This window comes from Lytechinus pictus, chromosome 2, assembly GCF_037042905.1.
Source record: "Lytechinus pictus isolate F3 Inbred chromosome 2, Lp3.0, whole genome shotgun sequence".
In the NCBI taxonomy this organism is placed as follows: Eukaryota; Metazoa; Echinodermata; class Echinoidea; order Temnopleuroida; family Toxopneustidae; genus Lytechinus; species Lytechinus pictus.
In genome coordinates this window covers 30961120-30985000 of record NC_087246.1, presented here as the reverse complement: position 1 = coordinate 30985000, position 23881 = coordinate 30961120, and the positions used below count along the sequence as shown (strand labels likewise).

General features: G+C 37.2%; 1 protein-coding gene across 1 annotated transcript; it reads left to right on the top strand.

Moving 5' to 3' along the window:
- Positions 1 to 5300: 5300 nt before the first annotated feature.
- On the top strand, positions 5301 to 23559 carry LOC129281493 (uncharacterized). The gene is made up of 7 exons (XM_064095820.1): positions 5301 to 5633; positions 9866 to 10084; positions 12316 to 12407; positions 13621 to 13685; positions 16232 to 16346; positions 17649 to 17710; positions 21147 to 23559. Exons 1-7 carry the CDS (start codon positions 5475 to 5477, stop codon positions 21314 to 21316), a joined length of 882 nt encoding a protein of 293 aa, XP_063951890.1. The 5' UTR covers positions 5301 to 5474; the 3' UTR covers positions 21317 to 23559.
- The last annotated feature ends 322 nt before the right edge of the window (positions 23560 to 23881 follow it).

The following is a 23881-nucleotide window of genomic DNA, read 5'->3' as shown; positions in this document are numbered from 1 at the left end:
ACATGAAATTTCCAAAAGTTTGAGCTCTTGTTTTGTGTTTGCACCATTTATTGTTTATTAAGGTAGACTACCAGGTAGTCATTCTGTTCCTGGTTAAATAAAATGCCTTGAATATCCAATTTTCTGGTTAGAATGTGACAAATTTTCAGCTCGAGCTTTGCGCTCGCATTATTCGATTGGTGAGATATGTAGCCGATATCCTATTCATGAGTCACTTAATGCAGTCTTTGAAAGGTTTCTTTTCTGGTCAGAATATTAAAATTTTCAGCTCGCGCTTCGCGCTTGCGTTAATTCTTTAGTTAGTTTCACATCCCTATTTCATGATTACAAAAACTGCTCGGAATGTTTATTTTTCATGTCTTATTATATGAAATTTCCAAAAGTTTGAGCTCTTGATTCGCGCTCGCAACATCTCGCAAGGATTACCTTTTAACAGTAATCAGGTCCATAATTGACAAAAAAGCGAGTTTTTACAGATTTGAAAAATTTCCAAACCGCTTGCTCGCGAAAAAATAAAACTTAATTATATATCTTATAAATCAGAAATCACTTTTAAAAAATTGCTGAACTTAATTACTACAAAACACACAACTTCTTCACACAGATGATAATCTTATGGTGAAATTATCAATTTGCAGCAAAATGCCCTTTTTTGGCTCCCCCCGCAAAAATACGTTCCGCCGCCCCTGTCGTGGTTCGATCCCCAGCTGAGTCCTACAAAAGATTTCAAATGGGTCCATATTCCCTTCTTGTCAGGCAGGGGCGTAGCTACGGCCCCCCCCCCCACCCCCCGAAATTTGGTGTGTCCCCTCCCCCAGGTGCCCCTGAGAAAAAAGTGGCAGAGCAAAAGAAAAAGGAGAAAGACAGAAAAAGGACAAAGAAGGGGAAAGATAGAAGGAAAAAAAAAGAAGAGAAAAAATAAAGGAGGAAGACGAGTGAATAAAATAAGCTGAGGGGAAAACTTTCACAAAAAACAATCTTTCATTTCACTATATAAAATTTTTGCTCACGCTTCGCGCGTGCATTGCCTGCTCGATGAGAGGTTACACTTCGTAATTCCGAAGGTTCTTTATTCCGAAGGTTCGTACTTCCGAAACACGCAAATTGCCTATACCTCGATATTCGTTAATCAGAAGAGTATAAAGGGTTCGTCAATCCGAACATTTGTGGCGTTATTCCGAAGCTTGGTTATCCCGATGGTTCGTTATTCCGAGGGCTCATTGGTCTGAAAACGAAATGGGGTTCGTCATTCCGAAGGTTCGTTAGTCCGAAAACGAAATAAGGTTCTTTATTCCGAAGGTTCGTTAGTCCGAAAACGAAACGAGGTTCGTTATTCTGAAGGTTCGTTAATCCGAAAATGAAATAATCTGTCAGTCTGTGGAGAAGCCGGGAAAACCGGAAAGGGCAAGCGTGGTGGAGGGTGGGGGCGGGGTAAAAACACCGTTTCATTTTGAATTATTATGAGGATGGGCAGGCAGGGCGCGGCCGAACCCCGGGGCCGAACTTATTTTCCTTGCAGGGGGGGGGGGCAAAGCCACAAATTCAAATGATCTATATTAAAATCTTATAATACACTCCCAAATTAAGTATAATTCATCATCTCTGTCAAGCCGCCATGCCTCAGCTGGATCAAAGGTATTTCTTTGATACAATTTGATCCAGCTGAGGCATGGCGGCTTGTCATTGTTCAAAACCCACCTTCACCCGACAAAGGAAATTATAATTGGTCTCGTGTCGAAAATCTGTCTATCTGGCGGTCAATCGGATCGGGGTCGCCCTAGCCACTAACCCGTCTCTGTGGTCTAGAACATGTGCGACCATGGGGTCTCGAAAAGCACCCTAAACACGTAATTTCCATATTCTGAAAATGCACCCCTTAACAAGTATTGGCGTGTGAAACCCTACCCTTAACAAGTATTGGGAACAAAACGATACTCTGGGCAAATATTCACTGAAATGAGCCCCTAAACAAGTACAGGAATATTTTATTGTTATGTCACGGGTCCTTCGGTCGTCGATCGGTTTTCATTTGGTTTAGTACGACCCCACCTTCACACCTCGCGCAAATCGGACTCTAAACACGTAGTGTTGGGGCAAAAAGGACATCCTTTATAAAACATTTTAAGTTTGTTTTATCATCCCCGCAAATTTGACCCTAAACACGCAACTTTCCTAGCGAAATAGATACCCTTTTTTCATTATTTTTGTATTTTTGACACCCTTATCACGTTACGTACGTAACGTGCCCTATCTTGAAAAAGACATCCTTTTTACGTGTTTTTTTTGGTCGCGCATGGTATCCACTCGTCAATGTAAGTGGCCCCCCCGGGTGGTTAAGGCACCGGCGTTCAAAGCTGGGGGCCCGGGTTCGATTCCCGGCAGAGACATTTTTTCGGCATCACCAATTATTCCATAGGGTAGATAGATCTGGGGAACCTTGATTTACGCTACGCCCACCATTGTTCTCTTCATCCATTTCTGTCACACGATATTTAAAAAAAGAGTTGCCAAAGCTGTTGTACATGTATAACTTCATATATATACATATATATTATTCTTATATTGCATGAATATTTGTTTCGTAGCTTTATGAAACATTATTTGCTTAGAGCCTATGAAACTATATTTCTGAAGTTTCTTTGCAGGGGCGGCCGGCGGAGCGAAGTTGAAAGTAGCTAGGGGGGGGGGGCACAGGGAAAAGTGCACCTTAAAACAAATGACGGGGATAGATATGGCGTATCACGTAAAATTTATGAAAAGTAGCGAGCGAAGCAAGGGAGTAAAACTTTTGACAAATTCTGAAATATAGGTTCACACAGAAATAGAGTTAGTGTTGGAAATATTTAGACAACCACAGGCAGTGGCGTATACCGTGGGTCACGAAATTGGGGGGCACCATACAAAAAATTGAGTCACATAGTCCGTAGTGGGTGCGCAAAGCGCGCTCAATTGCCGGGTATACTGATCTAATAGAGACATTTTAAGGGCTGTGCCATTAAACGCATATGTATTTCACAGATCAAATAATGCAAGCGCGAAGCGCGAGCTGAACATTTTTAATATTCAAACCTGAAAAGGGACATTAAAAGCAATTTCGTAATTATGATACGTAACTGTCTCACTAAACAAACAATTCGAGCGCAAAGCTATTTAATTAATAGACGTCAATTTGTTAATTTTAAATCCAAGTCATCCCATACATGTCCCGTTAAATGTGGAGTACCTCAGGGTTCAATCCTAGGTCCCTTATTATTTTTAATATATATGAATGATATTGTAAATGCATCACCTTTACTTACATATGTTTTATTCGCAGACGACACTAACATATTTTATTCACATCAGAACTTAAACATTCTAGTTGCAACTCTAAATCAAGAATTAAAAAAATTATCATTATGGTTTAAATCAAATAGACTCTCCCTTAACATAAATAAAACAAACTTCATGTACTTTAAACATATTAATTCTAAACAAGTATTTCGCGATATCATTTATATCAATGATATGCCCATTAACAAAAAACAGGAAACAAAATTTTTAGGTGTATTGATCGATTCTAACGTAACATGGAGTAGTCATATTCGTAATATTAGCATGATGATTGCAAGGGCCATAGGCATCTTGTACAAATTGAAATATTATCTATCTCAAAGATCATTACTAATGCTTTATAACTCCTTTATTTTGTCACACATTTCTTACTGTAACATAGCATGGGGAAATAGTAACAAAATAAAAATAGACTCAATATTACGCCTTCAAAAGAAAGCTCTTCGTATTTATTATCACTCTCATTATCTCGCCCATACTGATCCATTATTTCATTATTTTAAGACATTGAAAATTTACGATATTCACACTTATCAAACTGCCATTTTCATGTATAAATTTTCCAACAACACTATTCCAGCATCCTTCCGTAATATTTTTGTTTACAACAGAGACATACATTCATACCCTACACGACATTCATCTGACTTTCACCTAACAAATCCAAAAATAATAATTGCTCACAAAACAATACGTCATCACGGTCCTGAAGTTTGGAACACTTTGCCGAATAACATCAAACAAGCTACATCTCTTTTTTCCTTTAAAGCTTTGTTAAAAAGGTTTCTTGTATCAAAGTATTTGTAAAAATCTCACCTGCACGTGCACCCACATCTGCACCACTTCACCTGACTCCTTTACCCTCTCCCCCTTTTTTTCTTAACATTTCAAATAATTATGTGACATCATTATTATAGACCCATGAATTTTTCTCTACAATGGTTTTCATGTAGCTGCCTTCCTCTGGCTGCTATTCTCTCAAGCATTTTGCTTATGATAGCTAGCCACTGCATTTTATTTTATATATTATTGCTTACATGTATATCTATGTAAATTATTCTTCTATTATGTAATTGTCGCAATTTGTAATTATTTCATTTTTTTTTGTATTTCTTTATATTCATTATGATTACTGTGTTTCACATATTGAATTTTCAATAAATGCAGAAACACCTGCAAAAAAAAAAAAAAAAGCGCGAGCTGAAATTTTGTATATATCAAGTGACCGCAAACGGGGACATTTTAAGGACTATTTTCAGAAATTCATGAAGAGCATACATATCTAACCATAGTCATCTAATGCGAGCACCAAGCGCTTGCTGATTTTCTTAGAATTACACCTTAATACTGAAAGAATTGAAAACCGGTCATGATGGCTCAGTGGTGGCTCTTTGGTAGAGCGTCGATCATCGGCCGAGTCGTACCAGACTTATAAAAATAGGACCTTCTGCCTTCTTGCTAGGCGCTCAGCATTTAGATAGGAGAACGGTATTTTATTATGTTATGCAGGGTCCGCTGGTATAGAGCAGTTTCCTAACTGAAGTGGCTACCCTGGGTAAATAAAACCTCATTATCATCATTAGTAGGAGTAATAAATGAAGCACTTTTTGCAGTAATTGTAATCACGAACATGATACGTATTTCGCTAATCAAATATAGCGAACGCGAAGCGCGAGCTGAAAATTGTTTGAAATTCAGACCCGGAGAGAGGCATTCTAAGGCTTTTGTTACCAGGAATTCACTAAGACCATACGAGTTTCACTAACTAAATAATGCGAGCTGAATCTATTTTGATATTCAGACCAGAAAAAGAAACATTTTAAGTCATCTTGACTCTTTTTCTCGTCTTTGGGGCCGCTTTGGGGGCACTTTTATGCTTCCGTACAAAAAGCTTCAGCAGACGACAAGCAGGTACGACAAACAACGTCACGTGACTGACCTCATGTCACCTGACAAGTATCCAACTCTACTGTGCACAGATCATAGAGTCTTTAGAGATAAATATATCTATGGCACAGATGCAGTAAATACGCGGGACACACGAATTCAATAAACCAATGGCATGGCAATGCAAGGCCAAACCGTCTAAGTTACAGCTACAATACAATTCGGGCCCAAATTCGTGCTGATTGGATACAAAAATGTGTCTCCCTTGTGTCAACATTCTCGGTTTTCTGCCACTGTTGTGGATAATTGCTATGCCAGTCGTGGGGTCTTTTTGTGGCCCAGAAACTGCTCTCCGATTCTCTCTTCTCATGATGTTGTATTCGATGCTGGAGAGTTTCATCAAGAAATTTGTGGTAAGACAAGTACGACTATATATACTCTGTAACGAGGACTGCACTCAACGGAAGAAGAATTGTAATGTAAGAAACTAAGATTACGAAAATATAAGTATAACCTTATCGACCTATCATCAATTTATCAATATAAACTTGTTAAGTGTTCTGACTTCTGTGACGGAAAGACTTCCTTAAGTTATGACTTGTCCCCTCCAGCTCCACTAAAAAAAATTTTAAAAATACTTCTCCAAAACCCCCTTCTTTTGTTCTTTTTTTCTTCTTTGTAGTTTTTTTTTCTTCTTACTTCCGGTTGGATAATGGATTCGAACCTGTCGCTGCAGAACAAAGCATCCCTAGTCTGTCGCTTTACTCACTGAACTAGCAAGTACTATACTATAGTCTATACGTATACTGTATAGCAGGAATTGTTTAAAGCCATGGGTTTCATAAGGTTATCAACTGATAATACGACTAGATCTACTCTCCAGCTCCATGAGTAAACTATTGGGTATTTATTTTTCTGACTAAATGAACCGATGGAATTGGGTGATTTCAAGTGCGGTGTTTGGCGTTAGTGTTAGTGTTGAGATCGTGAAAAGGCTGCTGAACCGAGCTGAGTTCAGAATCAGAGGAGCGATACTGATCGCGTTATCGATAGCCTAGTATGAGTGACGGCCCTTGCACTGCGCTGCTGATCATCTCAACTTTACGCGAGAAATTCTCGACGAAAGTAAAATCAGGAAGAAATTGCAATAAAATCTTACCGTACAGAATTCAAAGAATCACTGCATAGATCACTGCAAGAATCAGAAAGCATAAATATTATTTTTCATTAAAATGTTAACTCTAATGATTTGCGCTCATCTTAACTGTAAAAGATAATTTTACGTGGATGTTTCATCATGTTCGCGAGCTACAGTTTATCAACACCGAACTTGAAATCACGATTTTCCCAATCCCTGGGGGTTGTAATACACCGGCTGTAATGCTTGGTTCAGCAGACGACATTCAACACCAGCGCTCAACATGAACTGCCGGAAATAAGTCATATTTTCTGAGGTCAATCCCAACACCAGCGTGATTTCAAGTACAGTGTTGTGGCTGGTGTTGGTGTTGTCACAACACCAACACCAGATTTCAACACCATACTTGAAATCATGATTGGGAATTACACACACTCTAGATTTTGACAGAATAAAGCCATATTTTGGTATGTATCCAACTTTTCCTTCCTAAATCTCTTAGATATATGTTAGGTAATTCTTGATAAACCTTCTCCATATTTTTTTTTTCAATTTTAGTGGAGGGGACATATGAAAGTCTTGCCTCTGTATTAAACTTATGGAATAGTCTTCTACTTTATTCTTTACGTATATGCCAAGTGCTGATACGTTTGATGTACTTGTTAATGTATCAGGCCACCTTAGCCAGGAGGCTCCTAGAGAGTAAAAATCATTCACTAACGCAAGGCTCGACATTAGCGGTGGCCCGGGGCCACCAGAAATTCACCTCGGGCAACCATTATTGATAAAATGTTAAGTTTTGGTGGCCCGAATCGGGCAACCAATAATTTTCAAAGTAGCGCAATTTTTCTCCCGATTTTGCACGCATTTATCAACTTTCTACAGTTCAAATTGCAACCCAGTTCGTCATGCGCCCTTTTTGTTGATCTACACACAAATACACACACACGAAGTTTGCATATTAGGCCTACAGCTATAGCATACAGTAGCTATTATCCAGCCAGCCGCGCCGGCCGGCTGGCGTGAGCTTTGCATGAAGCCACTGCATACAGCTGTGCTCTAGATCTAGCTCAGCCTATTCAGACTCTGGGAGCTGCGATAAAAAATGTTGCTGCTAAGAAATCTTCCACAGAACTTTGAAAATCTGAGTCAAAGTCACATTTTACACCAATGAAATGACATTCTACAGACTATATTACGAAAATTTGGTGTACCCTGATTATTTGCAAGCATTAAGAAGAGGAATTATGACCTCTCTTTTGACTACAAAAGACCGATTTCCAAATGAATTAATACACATAAAAACACATAGGCAAGTACATCACAGTCCCGATCCCACGTGTGCATTTGTATGTATGTTGATACTTTGTTTCTTTCGAAGCTGTTATCTTTTCTAGCCAAAAATAAACAGACAGTTTCTTTCTTTCTTGTTTATAAATGACTTCTTAAACCACTCTTGAGAAAGGCATTTCATTGATATGAAATGTGAAGTTTTCCAACATTTTGGCACATATAGGGAAGGACTTTTCTCACACTTTTTTTCCAGATATAACTTTTGCCGTTTTCTTCTTATTTTTTTTCTTTCATTTTTTTTACAGTGGTTAAACCATTTATACCCCTTCCCGTTGAATATGCCTGATTAAAAAATATGTTTCTACTGAAAATAAAATAATACAAACTAAAGGATATAAAAATAGAAATGTGCCATTCCCAGAAGGTAAGTGAAAATTATTTGCTTGGCTTTTAATTATATTCCAGTCAGAAAAGACTGTTGCCACAGCTGTTAAAAAAATATTCGTAATGGCTTCTTAATTTTCCCCTTTTCCCCATGTTTATATTAATTCTGTTTTATTCATTTTTCTTTCACTTTCTTTTCTTTTTTTTCTCTCTAAATTATTATTATTTTTTTTTCCCTGTTCTTTGTTTTTTCTCTGTTCTTTGTTTTTTCTTTCTTCATTTTCTTTCTTTTGTTTTATTTCACTTATTTTTATTAGTTTTGTTTTCTTTTTGTAATATACTTTTTGAAAATTATTTTCATTTGTTTTCCCCTTTTATGCATTGTTCTAATTTTGCAGCATATTTTTCTGTGTTTTTCTCCTGCTATAATATGCTGCAAAAGAGAAAATGGAAATAAACTGGATTTGGGGCCTGCATAATCTAGGTTTTAGGATTCAAATAGGAAGAAATGAAAAACCATTGTTTTGTACATCTGAGTTTGCTATGCACTATTTATTTACTTTACCATGATGAGTGTGTGTCTATACGGAGATTTAAAAAAAAAGTCCACACAACCTGCGAACAATAAAATTCATTTATTCTCTTTCAATCATTTCATTTTTACAACGATAGAAACAATTTATACATGTATTTTACCACAAGCCAATTAGCAAAGTAAAATAACAGCAAACAAGGTTCACATACAAGATGATAAAGTGAAAGTATTTAGTGGTAGTGGCTGCAGAATTAATATTTCAGAAGTTTGTTTTATTAATTTTTAATGTGTTTCTTTATATTTTTCGGGCCACCAAACTTTAATATCGGGTCACCAAAAAAAATTATTTGATGGTTTTGGTGGCCCGAATGGGTCACCACCAAAAAAAGTTAATGTGGAGCCTTGACTAACGTGTGCTTACTCTCCATGGAGCCAGGGATTGGGTCCCATTCATGTGCGTGTACCGCGATAAAATCTTAAACTTTCGCCCCCGAGATTTCTACAAGTTTTCTAATAGATCTAGCCCTAAATCATGTAAATGGGATACATCTTCATTTCCAACATTTCTACAATATTGATTTCATTTTTAAACAAGAATTCATTAAAAAAACGAGAAAAATATTATGAAAAGACGGGGAAAACTTGCTGCCATGTTTACGTCGCCATCTTGTTCTCTTTGTTTTTCGCCAAGCTAAATGACGCATATCAAGGATATGCATCTTGTAGCTTGGCGAAAAACGAAGTTGTATCCCATTTACATGGTTTAGGGCTAGATCTTTTAGAAGGAAAGTAGAAATCTCGGGGGCGAGAATTTCAGTTTTTTTGGCGGGACACACACATGAATGGGACGCAATCCCTGGCTCCGTGGAGAGTAAGCACACGTAAGTGAATGATTTTTACTCTGTAGGAGCCTCCTGGCTAGGCCACCTGTCAATATTTTGAGAATCGCCCATTGAACATCCATGATATTGTTCAAGTCACGTAATGAACCATCATTTTGCCAGTTTACGGTCTCACTTTTAATCTAATATTTCATTTTGATTTTGTATAATTCTGACCTATGTAGAGTTTGGGAAGATTGGACTAAGGAGACCTGTAGGCTATGGACCACCAGGAAGCCTGTATGCAACATTCATTCAGGACAGGGTTATATCCCTTTTTGTGTATTCGCTGTAATTATGATTCTGCTCTTTTACGTGTATTCTGTATCCTCCTTGTTCTGAAATACTGAATGTGAGAACATTCAAACACTAATCCACAATGGACACATTCTTCTCCTGTTTCCACCACCACAGAATTTCCTTCTCCCTGTATTCACCATTGGATTCTTCGTGGTCATCATGTGTCTTCCTATTAGCATTGTACCCTACCCTCTGGTCTGGTTATACGGTCAGCTGATCTGGATCACGGAACCTTTGATCTTGTTTGTAGAAGCCGTCGGGGTGATTCGAATCTCCATGAGGCTCAGCAAGGAGGTATCGGACCACATTGATGATCAAGAGCTTCTTGCCAAGGTATGGGTGATGATTATGTTTGTATTCAGAAGGGAAACAAAACCCGATTTCCTCTTGTGTTCTGAACCATTGCCCCAGTGTCAACCAATATTACTTAGAATTAAAATAACTCCTTTAAAATGGGATTATTGTATTGACAATTCATTATCAGTCTGTCATTTAACCCTATCTAGGCCGGGGGGGGGGGGGCTCGGAGGCCCCCCCCCTCAACGATTCGCGCAATATTTTTGCGGTGCGAAATTTTTGACCGCGCCGCTCGCAGACTTATTACTTTCAAGTCTTGCGCATCTTTTGAGACCAAATTTGCGACGACCGGGTTCGCGGTTCTGAAATTACGCAACATTTTGTAAGTGCATGTCAGAACAAAAACGTGATTTTGTGTACAAAGTCAATGCAAATTTTGTTTTCAACCCTTAATCATAATTGTATGATTATTTTTAGTTTTGCTGGTCTAAATGGGTTTATTTTATGCTGTTTATGAGATCAAAAGAGGCCCCGACAAAGTTAATTGAAAAAACAATAAAAAACAAAAGGTCCAAAAAACAAAGAAATACATAATAAATTGCAAAAAACAATATAATACATAAGAAATTTGTCTGATATCGCAATTTTTTTCATGTTCATTTGCTAAGAACGCTACAAAGAGCTTCTACACCAAAAATCAAAACATTTGGAGCTTTATTTAGGGAAATAGAGGAAAAAGTATGATTTTGCATACTAATCACGCATAAATTAGCATAATTAATAGCAATTTGCATGAAATAAACTAATACAAAATTTTGTAGATTCTGTTCCAGGCAAGCTGCGTGCCAATTTTCGGCACGATCGCGACCGAGATCTCAAGGGGGCTTCAGAGGCCCCCCCCCCCGGCCATATGATCTCCCAAAATACCCCGGCCTAGATAGGGTTAAAAAGAATATGGGGGGGTAATTGACATGCTAATTAATAATCTGCCATTTGAAGCATATATTTGCAATCATTTTATTGGTGGGAAGCCAACTGTATATAACACAACCCTGGGTTTTTTACTTTCAAAATATATAACAAAGCCTTGTGCCAAAGCATATATAATTTGTGGATCTGTTTGTGCTGAAAATTCTTTCATTGATACTAGATGCTCCAGTGAAACTTAATCACATACTGACACATGTAATTCTGATATTAAATTAAAATCAGTAGGCTTGGCAAGGGAGCAGGGGGATAGATAGTATGAAAGGAGGCCTTTCCCACTTCCTAAGATTTTTGTATTTTTCTAGTTACATTCTCTGCATATCAAGGAATAACTTCCTACCAGAGCCCCATTTAGCTCACCTTTGAATGCAGCATTATATGGTTAAATCATTTCTTGAAAGAAATTTGCACCAGGGCCCCGATGTGCACATAAAAGTTACCATTATGGTTACTTTCCCATCCAAGGGTAACTTGCAAGGAATCCTTGATTTTGATTGGCTGTTGATCAGCGTTACCTTGGTAGTTAGCATTGGATGGCAAAGTTACCATAATGGTTGCTTTTATGCAATGAGGCCCTGGAGTAGGATTTGAACCCTCAAACCTCTGATTACGTGATTGAAGTCCAAACCCCTACACCTTTATACATCCACTTGTCCACACTTAGCCCCCAAAGATTTAGGTTTAAATTTGAAATCTGTTTGATGTTGCAGACTTTTAATCCAGTGTCTCTGTCATATTGAAATAATCTTTAAAGGGGTACTCAAGGCTGAAAGTAAAATGATTTGAACAGTAAAATCAGGCAAAAACACTGAAAATTTAACCAGAATTTGGCAAGTTATATTTACAGCTTTGCAAAGTTTCGTTGAAACAGTTCTATGCATATATTCATGAATGTGCAATGAGCGAGCTGATGTCATCTCCCAACTATTTTTTTAATTTTATCCTTTGCTCAAAGTCTATCATGGTAAACTTTATGTGCAATGATTGACCCAATTTTGTATTCTCTTTTTGATAGTCCATCTTAAAATGTATCCTAATATTGTTCAACTCCAAAATGATTGTTTTTCTTAGATGATTACATGATTACTCCACACAATCCAAATCATACTTCCAATGTGGACAAGATCATGAAATGTTATGATAACCATATTTCTTTGAAAATGATCTTTGTTTACTTGGATGCTTTTCATACCATGCCCAAACTTTATGTCGATATCTCTTGCAAACTATTTCTAATCAATGTATTTCATACTTTACATCATTTTTGCATCACTAAACAGGGTTTAATCATGACAACAACAGTCATAGCCTATACAGCTTCTTTCATCTTCGCCATTAGTATCTACAGGACAGGATTGCAGCCAATCACATGGTGAGATTGTCTGTCTGTTTCGTCCATTTTTCTTCCAGACCCCACTATCCAGGTTGATGTTTCGTAAAGCTGCTTGGAATATAAAGCATAACTTCATGCAAGACTGGTGACAGGCCAGTTCTTGTGGTAAATGAGATACTCCATTGTGTTTTTAATAATGGAAACTAAATTATTGTAACCTTATAAACTTTGACAAATTATAAACTTGCACTTAGGAGATGTTTGATAATCCATTTCCTACTGGAACCAAGTGGTCCCCATACAAAGCATTTATTTGACCAAACTGATGTATGATTGGTTGAAAATGAATTAAAGTAAAGTGAATGAATGGGAAATTTAAGAATTCAGTAGTCTACTACAATGATTTTAATCGTGGAAGATTGGATCTGAACTTTAGCTGATGGAAGTGAGAGTGGTTTGTGAATGGGTCAGCAATCAGGAGTAAAATCATAATGCTTTATTATGAAATGGCCACTATGGGAGCATATCAAAGGACATGTCAGACATTTCATCAAGACAAAGAGGGTTTTATCTGACAGTTACTATAGTAACAGTGCTTCTCAGCCAATAAAAATCAAAGAAAGTTGTCAGATCTGACAGCTTGTCAGACAACAAATATGGATGAAATGCTCCCTTGATCTACCTTCTTTAAATTACCAGTGGGGTGACAAACGTGAAAACATTTAATGTTCAGCAGGGAGGTGAAAAGAAGTAGATGTCCTTTTGGGTGAAGCTTCTTGTTGGAAGCTAAATTGAAGGAGAAGTTCACTATGACCTGAATTTTTTTTTTTTTTTTTTTACAAAAATGATAAAACTCACATTATTTGTACCTCAACACCTATGGAGGTTCTCTGCCTTTGTAATATTACATCTTTGATTAAAAAAAATTGATATTTGAAATCTTGAAATTGGCAACATGATGAAAAATAAATGAAATTACTGTTTGTACATGCTTCTCTATCTCTGTTTTATTCATTTTCGTGTGATACTAATTTATAAAAATTAAAAATATATAAGCGTGGAAGGAAAAAATGATGTTGCCAATTTTTAACATAAATGCTGATGAAATAAATATTTTAATATTTCATTGTCGCAAATAATCATATCAAAGAATCATTTTAGACAGAATACAGATGAAACGGAGGAGTGAATATTGTAGATGAGGAGCCTTGTAAGATTTAATGTTTCACTTTGTCATTTCACTTTCATGCAGCATACTATTGGTCATCATTCTTGTTTCTGTCATCCATCTTGCTATGACGATCAAAGCTGATCACGGTAAGAATAGGAAATTTGTTATTTATGAAAATGATTTTTATTGGGGAATATTGGATGGCCTTGAGTGGGATGCGAAGAAATATTGTACGAGCTGAAGAACAATATTGGATGAGTCGAATACGAATCCCATATTGTTCTTCAGCGAGTAACAATATTTATACGCATCCCACGAAAATTGGTCATCCAATATTATTATTATTTAGATACCCACACAAAGCTAAACATAAAGTAATGAAGCAAAAAAAAATGTTTTTAGTAACCATCATTTATGGCAATCCTGTAAATCATGAGCATGGCACCTGAGTATTGTCATTTTTTTTAAAGAAATCTCTGTAATAAAAGTAAAGATGCACTAGAGTATAGTGCAAGCACATTTGAATTCAATAAATTGACGCTCCTTTACCACACCTGGCAACTAATACGCAATGCAATCTTATTGTGACGTAACAATAGCTTCTTGCGCACAATCATTTATTAACCAATGAAAACCTTGTGGGCGGGGCTAAATATTCATTTCGTCCAATATTTTCAAAATTGGATGGTTTTTATAGGTTTGCACATTAAAAATCAGTTTTTATATTTTCTCTTTGAAACAACCTTGCAAGACGTCAAAAAATATCTACGCCTCTAAAACGCTACATCTAAATAATAATAAACAATAAATGCTATTGGACTTGGTGTGGTATACGTGTAGCCTGTTGGGTGGGGGGTTCACTGCCAGTGGACAGCATCTGCGAGAACAAAATGTGGAATATGGGTTTTTTTCGTGGGTAGGTGCGAAATGTGCAGAATGTGAATAGAGTGTCAAAAACACCCAACATGAGAAAAATACCCCCTAAATCATGATAGCCTTAAACACGAATAAATTATCTAATTTGCATATCTGGGACATCTGCACAAAATCCCTGTTTAGAGTGTACAAATCAGGAACATCTCGAGGGATATCTGCACAAAATCATATAAACTTGAATAGAGGTCCGTATTCTGAACTCCGGTTTAACTAAGACCATGGTCTTACTCTGTGCTAAAATTATGGGAAGCCAAACGTCAAAATTTGTTCACATGGTATGTTTATTATGTATAATGTGCTCTTTCAAAATTCTTTAATGGTGAAGACAATTATCCTATTTATCCTTCCCAGACAGTTGAAGATTGATTCGAGAGTCAAATGAGCTGATACTATGTATCTCTTCTGTTAGAGATTTATGTCACAATTGGCTATCCATAGTGAAAGATGCAACATTAGACCAGAGTTTAAATTAAACCCGACTTCAGAATACGGGCCTATGTGTCCTAGCAGCCTGCCCTTGAATCCTTGTTGAGGGTCCTTTTTTCAGGATGATTCTTGTGGTTGCTGTCTACTCTTCAATGGTAGTACTAGTAATAGTAGTACAGGTAGTTATGTAGTAGTAGTAGTAGTAGTAGTAGTAGTAGCAGCAGCAGTAGTAGTAGTACAGGTAGTAATGTAGTAGTAGTAGTAGTAGTGATAGTAGTAGTAGCAGCAGCAGTAGTAGTAGTACAGGTAGTAATGTAGTAGTAGTAGTAGTAGTAGTAATAGTAGTAATGCAGTAGTAGTAGTAGTAGTAGTAGTAGTAGAAGTAGTCATAGTAGTAATGCAGTAGTAGTAGTAGTAGTAGTAGTAGTAGAAGTAGTCATAGTAATAGTAGTGCAAGTAGTAATGCAGTAGTAATAGTAGTACAGGTAGTAATGCAGTAGTAGTAGTAGTATTAGTAGTGGTAGTAGTAGTAGTAGGTTCCTAGAAATCTGAAGATAAAATGATATATAAAATGAGCATCATTTTGTAAGCATTCATCGTTCATGCTATTAGCTCAGTCGGTAGAGCGGGGGACTTGTATTCCGGTGACCCGGGTTCGATTCCCACTTGGTGCGCTAGTGCCCTTTCGTAAGGCATTAATCCTCAGTACCAGGTCCTTCGGAGAGGACCTTAAGCCGTTGGTCCTCTGGTTGCTTGCTTACAAGCATTCATGCTTTCTTAGCAATCAGGTAAAAAATCACCACCAATACTATTCCACGGTTACCCACGTTACATTTGGAGACATTTTGACTCATACTTGGAGCTGTAACTCCATTATTATTGATAGGAACTAAACATCTCTTTATCACAACGTAGTACGCAGTCTGACTATCCTTTGTATAAAAACAAAACTTGGGAAATTTCATTATGCTCCTGGCAAATCTTTGAAATGTGTCAGTTACTCATGTTACATGATTTGGACATGCATAAAATGAAAAGTGGACACAAGTGAAAAGTGTCCTCATACAAGGCTTTTATGAAAGTTGATTATATCCATTTCAAAGAAGTATATTAGGGAGACAAATTTGTATATAATTCAAAAAATAAAGAACACATGGTTTTTACTAGGGGTGCAGATAAAGTGGTTACTCACGTTACGGTTCAGATGGGCTATACAGTACAAAGACACATCGAGCTCATGTCCACCAACCAATGGAATTGCCCATATACACTTTTAATGCAGCTCTGTCGAATGATTTACACTACTTAGTAATTCTTCCTATCCTTTCAGGTATCATATCCGATTGTTCCATTGTCAGCCTGTGCATGATAGGCTCCCTGTGTGCTGGAGTCTATGAATCCAATCTTATTCACAATCCCCTTCCAGAACCAAAGGAATGGTCTGAGTAAGTCCTTTTCTCATTTTTCGTCACCAGAAAGGCAGTGTGAACAATCTTTTCTTCCTAAGAAAGGCCTTGTGTATGATATTTTCTTCACCAGCAAGACTTTGTGAATGATATTTTCTTCACCAGAAAGACTTTGTGAACAATCTTTTCTTCACAAGAAAAGCCTTGTGAATGGTCTTTTCTTCCCCAGAAAGGCCTTGTTAATTATCCTTTCCAAGGGGTGCAGTGTTTAGTTATTGGTGTCACTTTAAAAATTCACACATTTATATGAAATGATGATAATAGTATAATAATAATCATAATAACAGCAGTCACACACAGTCTACCTTTAGCCAACTGCTCTGACAAGAACCTCAAATTTCTGCTTGAAATTCATTATTTTGAAATAATTATATAATTTCTGTGAATAACCTCAAGATTGAAATATTCCATGCTTTTAATTCATTGGTCTAATCATGAATATCCAGATTGAAATCATGATATTAATTAGGGAAAAGTAACTTAATTGCAAGAGATCAACCAAATTAGATTATCATCATATAATATTGACTGGCCTTGAGGGGAACATCTCATATATATTGCCCCCAATAGAATCATATTGGCCCGAGTCTTTAGACGAGGGCAAAATGGTTCTTTTAAGGGCAATGTATGGGATGTTCCCTGAAAGACGAGCCAGTCAATATTTTTATTATTCTAATCAGACATCTAGAGCAAAAATCATGAAAATTGAGATATTTCTTTCAAGAATATGGTTCTACTGCGTCATGTTTATATCAGGGGCCAGGCTCTGCACTTTACCATAATGACGTACTTGTAAGATCGCGTACCCAGAGATGCATATCCAGCGCCCGAATCTAGTGTTGTCTTTATTATGACGTATATTGTTGCTGCACGGATCATTATGAAGCTTTCTCTCTTCCTACGCATCCTCAAATGCCCGGTTGTGAGACCAGGGGAAATACAAAGGTATATTTTGCATCGTCTCTGCATGCAAAGTCAATACTCGTAAAGAGACCAAGCAGAATACAAACAATATACCTATCCCTTCCCTGATATTCAGAAAATCTAGGGCAATGCGGTTTTGTAAATTACCAGCTCAGATGTCTGATACGGGTAATCATATATCATATTGGTCACCAGATGGTGCTCTAACTGCTAAACCAAACCCATCATGTTTAGTCTACATACTTGGTTAACAGGCAATTAAAAAGTTAATTTGATTTCATCCTGGACTAAGTAAACTAACTTCCTTTTGGGGAATTTATATATTTTAATACATTAATGTATTTTCTACCCTTACAGTGAATCATTTGACCATCTTTCACTAGTTCAGCTTGTATTATCTACTGCAACGTCAAGTATGAGTAAGTAAAAATACAAACTCATAAGTATTTTATTTCACATTCTAACCTACCTCACCCCCCCCCCCCCCCATGAAAGATTTGCTGCAATACTTTCTGCATTTAATGTGGTTCTTTGATTTGCAGGAGTGGTTGACTTTAATGATAAGTCAATGGGGCAGCAGTCAGAAATAATATTGAGGTCATCGACATAGAAATACAATTTATCGCCCAAAGCACCATTTTCAGCTAGAACATAATCTTACACACTAGATATTGTGGCATTTGACTCATAAGTTAAATTAACAGTCAAATCTCCAAGTTTACACCATTTTTTAACTATTGTAAGGTCACTCACTTCACAAAGTTCAATTACGGTACATATTTGCATCTTCTGTTCATGGGCCTTGTGTCTTGATTTGTCCTAGTATAAGCCTTAGAACAATCAAGAGGGAATGACACTGGCAGTGACTTACGATCATGTACTGAGTCATATTCAATTCCATCTGGTATGGAATATGAACGTTGAGGTCACAGATTTTCATGCATTTCCCCCAGTTTATAAGTAGCGATATCTTTCAATGTATACATGTAGCATCAATTGAATTTATGTTTGATGAAAAGGTGGAGTTTTCTGGACTTACCTAGCCGAAGCACAGCTCCTCAAATGAGCCTTGGTTATTTTTACCTGGCTCTATCCAGTTATATCCACTTAAAGTATTATTAATAATTGAAACCTGATGCTTAATAGATTATTTTACGTACAAGGCCAATCCACTTTCACATTTTTAGGTCTCCTGCAAATGATTCTATCAACATATCCTTGTAACGATGATGTTTGAAGGTTTGCATGGTGGTATGAACAATCACGGAAGTGGTAGAGGTTGACGGTTCATCATACGTAAAGTCCTGGACGGACTGAGATGAAAGTGGATAGAAATAATTTTCGGAATGAGTGTAGTCCTTAAAAGGACTGTACATTGTAAACCAGAGGGAGTGGAAAGCTGGGTAGTAGGCAGGGTGAGAATCTCGAGTAGATGAGAGAAGGCTGGCATGAGTCAGCAAATGGAGTTGTATAGCAAGAGAAGACTCGACGTTTCGGTCAGGTTGACTGTCTGTCTTCAGGAGTGAGTGTTCGCTAGGCGTGCTCCGGTACTTATGGCGTAAGTGCGGACCTGGTCCTGGGAGAATCAGTGGTCCGGCGGTCTTGTAAAGACACAGTGTCCTTTGGTCCTGTTTATACTTCTGCGGTTCTGCCATATACAATTTGAAAACATTGACAAAGTTTTAAGGAAAATTTAACCTCATCCCATCTCTTATGTATCCCATTTACATTCCAGTAACAGATTTCAATGCTTGCTCTTCACATTTCTCTGAGTTACGTTGTACCCATTTGCCAAGGTAGGGTAAACACACAACTTCTGACTGGGGCAATGACCAGCAATGAAAATAAAAGAGAAAACACATACAAACATTTATCGATCCTCTGATAGACGTTAAACAAGAAATTTGTCTTTTATGTTGTGAAGAGCTTCTGTCAATTGCCAATCAGAGATTTTCTGCTGAAACTCTAGTTTCATTCTAATATAGTTGGTCACAATCATCATAAAGTGTTGATTGTTCCTCGGTAGAGCAGGTCTCAATGATATAACGCTTTTGCCATCAACGTACTATTGACCATGTCCACCTGCTGCTGGTACAGTGGATTATCGTCTCGGGGCATGCCTAGGGATACAAACAGCTTGATTGCTTTGAATGACACTTTGATGAGACCAATGAGATCGTTCATTTACAGGCACAGTCAAATGTACTAGTCCTTTCAAATGTTTAAATTTGTTCACTGTTTGATCCAATTCACTTTGAAGTTCGTTTGATTTCCTTCCTTTGTTCTCATTGTATTCTTTATGCATATCCAATTCTTGTTTTTTACTTTTGACAAGTACATGGAGCCGTTATTCTTTGAGCAGTAGCTCATATTCGTTCATTTGAATATTAATTTCTGATTTCGGTTGGTTAATACATTCTTTCAGAGAGATTATATTCTCCTTCTGATTATTAACTGTTGTATTTAGCTTGTTTTCTTCAGCACAGGTATTTTTATCACTGTGTGATTGGAGTTGGATATCCTTAATACATTTTAATACTACCCTTTCCAGTTTTCAATTGCTCCTTTCAGCTGATTCATACCACTATCATCCTTTTCCTGTGTTTCACTATTGCGTTTTGGTTTATTTTGTACACCAAATTTGCAGATTGCCTGGAACTTTACACTTTTTGCAATAATTATTGCTATTTGTGTCTCCATGTTGAGATTGTAATTCATGTTGTGTGTCAGGTGTCGGGATTCAATTAGATATAGCATGAACTGCATAGAAGGAATTCACGAGGCCTGCTTCAGTGATTCCAAATAGCGGTGTTGCAAAAAGTTCACTGTTGACATTATTCGACGTATATACAGGACTATAGGCGTATGTAGAAATGTGCTTCAAATACTCACAGTGGTTGTTTGATGTCTTAAGAGTTCCAAATAAGATATGGATATTCCATCAGCAATTTTTGTTTCTTTCATAATTTTCTGGATGTCTGGCTGCTGGATTTCCTGAGGGTAGATGTTACTCTCATATTCTAAATGCGCAGGACTTGAAGACAAAAGTAATGAAACTTTTGAGACCTTATTTGCATGAGCAGTTCATGTTACAGGTTTTATAATGCATTGATGGCCATCCGTATGGGATATTGTTATGTGCTGATATTATCGATATCAAAATATTGATGGCCAGTGCCTGTGTATGGGAAACGAGTGTAATAAAAGACTAAAATGGTACATGTAGGCCTATGTTAATGCGAACAAATTTACTTGGTGAATTTATAGGTTTTTGTCAAAGATTCCAGTTTTTAAGATATACTCAGAGAGAAAAAAGTGTGGAATTCTGTGAGCACTTGACCTGTTGGAGTACTTTCAAGTGTTTCTGAGGTCTCAATATCGATGTTGTAAGCTTTATCCACCTATTGATATTGATGGTTTAATGCAATATATGTCAAGGGGGCCTCCCAGCCCCCGCCACGTGCAGTTAGAGTGAACAAAAAAATTATCCCTCTAATACTGTTTTCAGTTACTCATGATTTTGGGGTTTGCACCAGGCCTCCAGTAAAATAGTCCGCACCACAAGCATTCACTAACTACATAGAGTCGCGCTAATATTATGATCACCCATTCAAATACTTGGTCAGATAGCGGATGGCACTGGTCTGGTGCTGATAAAAACAGCACCTAAATAGCCCGGACGTGACGTGGGCTATTTTATACCGTGCCGTTGATAAACTAAAAATTTTACGACTTAGCCTAGAGCTGGTCCGGACCAGCAAGTTACTGAAAGCGGTGTAAGAAGCCTATAAGAATTACATGTAGACTATGCAGTGGTCAAGCAGTAATGGATTGGTTTCATGAATCTCTTCTCAGGTCATGTAACCAAGGCAACTCGTTTCCTCTACAAGCTGGTCAGTCCTGTTCTAATCTCTCTCATCGTGGTTCGTACGGTCAGCATACAGCAGGTCATGGGTCATCTGCTTACAAGATTTTATCAGGTAAGTAGATCAAAGGTTACATTGAACATTTGGAAAATACTTTAATGATTCTTCTTCAAATGCAGTGGAAATGGTGTTAGTGCTTTGTGATGATGATCATCATCTTAATCATCATAATTCTACTTCTCAACATCACCATTATCATCATCATCATCATCATTGTTAATACCATCATCATCATAGTCCTACTTCTTCTCAACATCAATATCATCAGCATCATTATCACCATCATCATTGTCATAGTCATCATATTTATCCCACCATTGTCATCATCATCTTCACTATCATCATTCTCCTCCTCCTCATCATCATCTTCATCATTATCATCCTTGTTCTTTTTGTCCTTCTCCTCACCATCATTGTCATTGTCATTAGAGTCTGTTCGGCCCACTTTGTGACAGAATACATTTTATTTCCTTGTAGGGGAATCCAACCTGGCTAATAAAATGATATTTGTGAAAGGAGGAAAAAACAGAATAATGTACTTAATGTTTTATAGATATCGTATTTTTGCGTGTCCCTCATATAATAAGAATATCATGTATATAAGTTTTAAAAAAAGACTGTACCTACCCAACATCACATGGCATTACCTTTTCGCCCAACTTTAAGTCATTGTAAGAATAGTAATGACAATTTTTTACAACTGAAAATTTCATGAATTTCTGTTCTTTTGTCTGATTTGTTTAAGCTATCACCTACCTGCTTCTGTTATTCTTTTAATTTATTTTAAAACCAGAATTTTTATCTTGATAGATATCCCTTTAATAATGGCTGCCCTCTTAGCTTTTCTATCTTTTGGAATCAATATGGTTGATACCAACGAACGTAGAGGGCAGCAACACACAAGCATGTTGCTATTAGGAAGGTCCACTCAATACGCGCATACAATTGAAGTGCGCAAACAATTTGGTAGCCATGCCAACGAAACCATGGCCCGATTCAATACACACACGGAGTAATAGCAAAATAGAAGAAAACTAATAGATTATGACATACCAGATTCAAATGATAGAAAAAACAAAAATATTTAAGCAATAGAATAATAATGTACCACATTATGAAAATAAAACTGTTAATAAATTATTGTCTTAATTTTTTGTAAATCTTCAGTAAAACTAGATTAAATTCGGTCATAAATAAACCAGTCTGCTAATTTCACCCGGATTTAGCCAAGCTCATTTGTGACCACCGAAATCCTCTCAGAGCACTTTTTTAGTAGATTGTAGAGTTGATTTTTTTTTTCATTTCCTCTTTATCATTATTTTTGCTTGAAATTTTTTTACATTAAATATGCTTAAAATTATGAAATATTTATCCCTGTATTTTTCCTAAATATTACGTGGTGGTGACAACGGTTTTATGACTTTGCATATCAATATGATAACAAGGATAAATGAGGTTGATACATTCTTCATCTAAATTTCGCTGCACCACATTAATGCGCCTACACATTCCAGCACCACCTCGGCCTCTTGAGTATACAAGCGCCATGGCTGGCATAACCGCACCGGCGCCCCGGCCCCGGTCGGTGCTGAGGTAGGGTACGGTTGGCTGCATGCATATGCTAACACAATTTTTTTTTAAATTGTGGAATAAAAATAGTAGATGTGACATAGACCATAGCCCCTTGATAGTTCTCAAGTCAAGACCCGTCGGAATATACATAGCTCGATACTGAACCAGATAATTCCTGTCTAAAATAAATATTAGGTCTAACGTTAGACTAGGACTTGGCTTTGCTAGTTGAGTGGCCGTATTCGATCCTAGCGGATGGATTGCAAAATCTGGATTGGATTTGTGGATATAACATAATTATTCCAGACTACAATCTACACTGTAAATGAAAATTAAAATTCTAACCTTGAATATTTATCGTTGCTCATCCGCCATAGTGCCACATCAATGACAGACCAAGTCTATACCTTTCAAGTCCATATCTAGCTAAGTCGAGTCGCGTCGAGATTATCCTGCCAGTGCAGTGCGCCAGCATAATGCGCAGTAGGCCTACGCGCACTGAGGTGACCGGGGAAGTTCCAGCGCGGCCAGACCAGAGCATCACGGTCTTGGCTCTGGCGTTAGCTTGTGTAGGTTTGGTAGGGGCAGCGAAATTAAGCAGAAGAACAGTAATACAAATGTCATCAGTCTATGTATATTTATTGCTCTGCAAACTACAGGAATCATGATTACCTGTTGTCTTACATTTTTTTTAGATACACAAATACGTAAATAATAATATTTAGTATATTTTCTTGGAGGTTTGATTGTCCATAAAAATAGTAAAATCGAACAAACGAAAAAAAATCAACTCTACAATCTTCCAAAAAAGCGCTCTGGGGGGAAATGGTCACAAAATCTGAGCAAAGTGGACCTTCCTAAAAGCAACACTGCCTTGTGTTGCTGCCCTCTACGTTCGTTGGTTGATACTAATATTTATTGTGTATCTTTATGGTACATCTATACTGGTTCTCTTCTGTCTCCAGTAAGGAATTCTTCCAATAAAATAAAAATATTGAGCCCTCTGGAGTCAAGTCAAGTGTGTTTAACCTCATGCCTTAACACACAGGTCTACTCCCTAGAGAAGAGGGATCGGAGGGAACTTTAGATCTA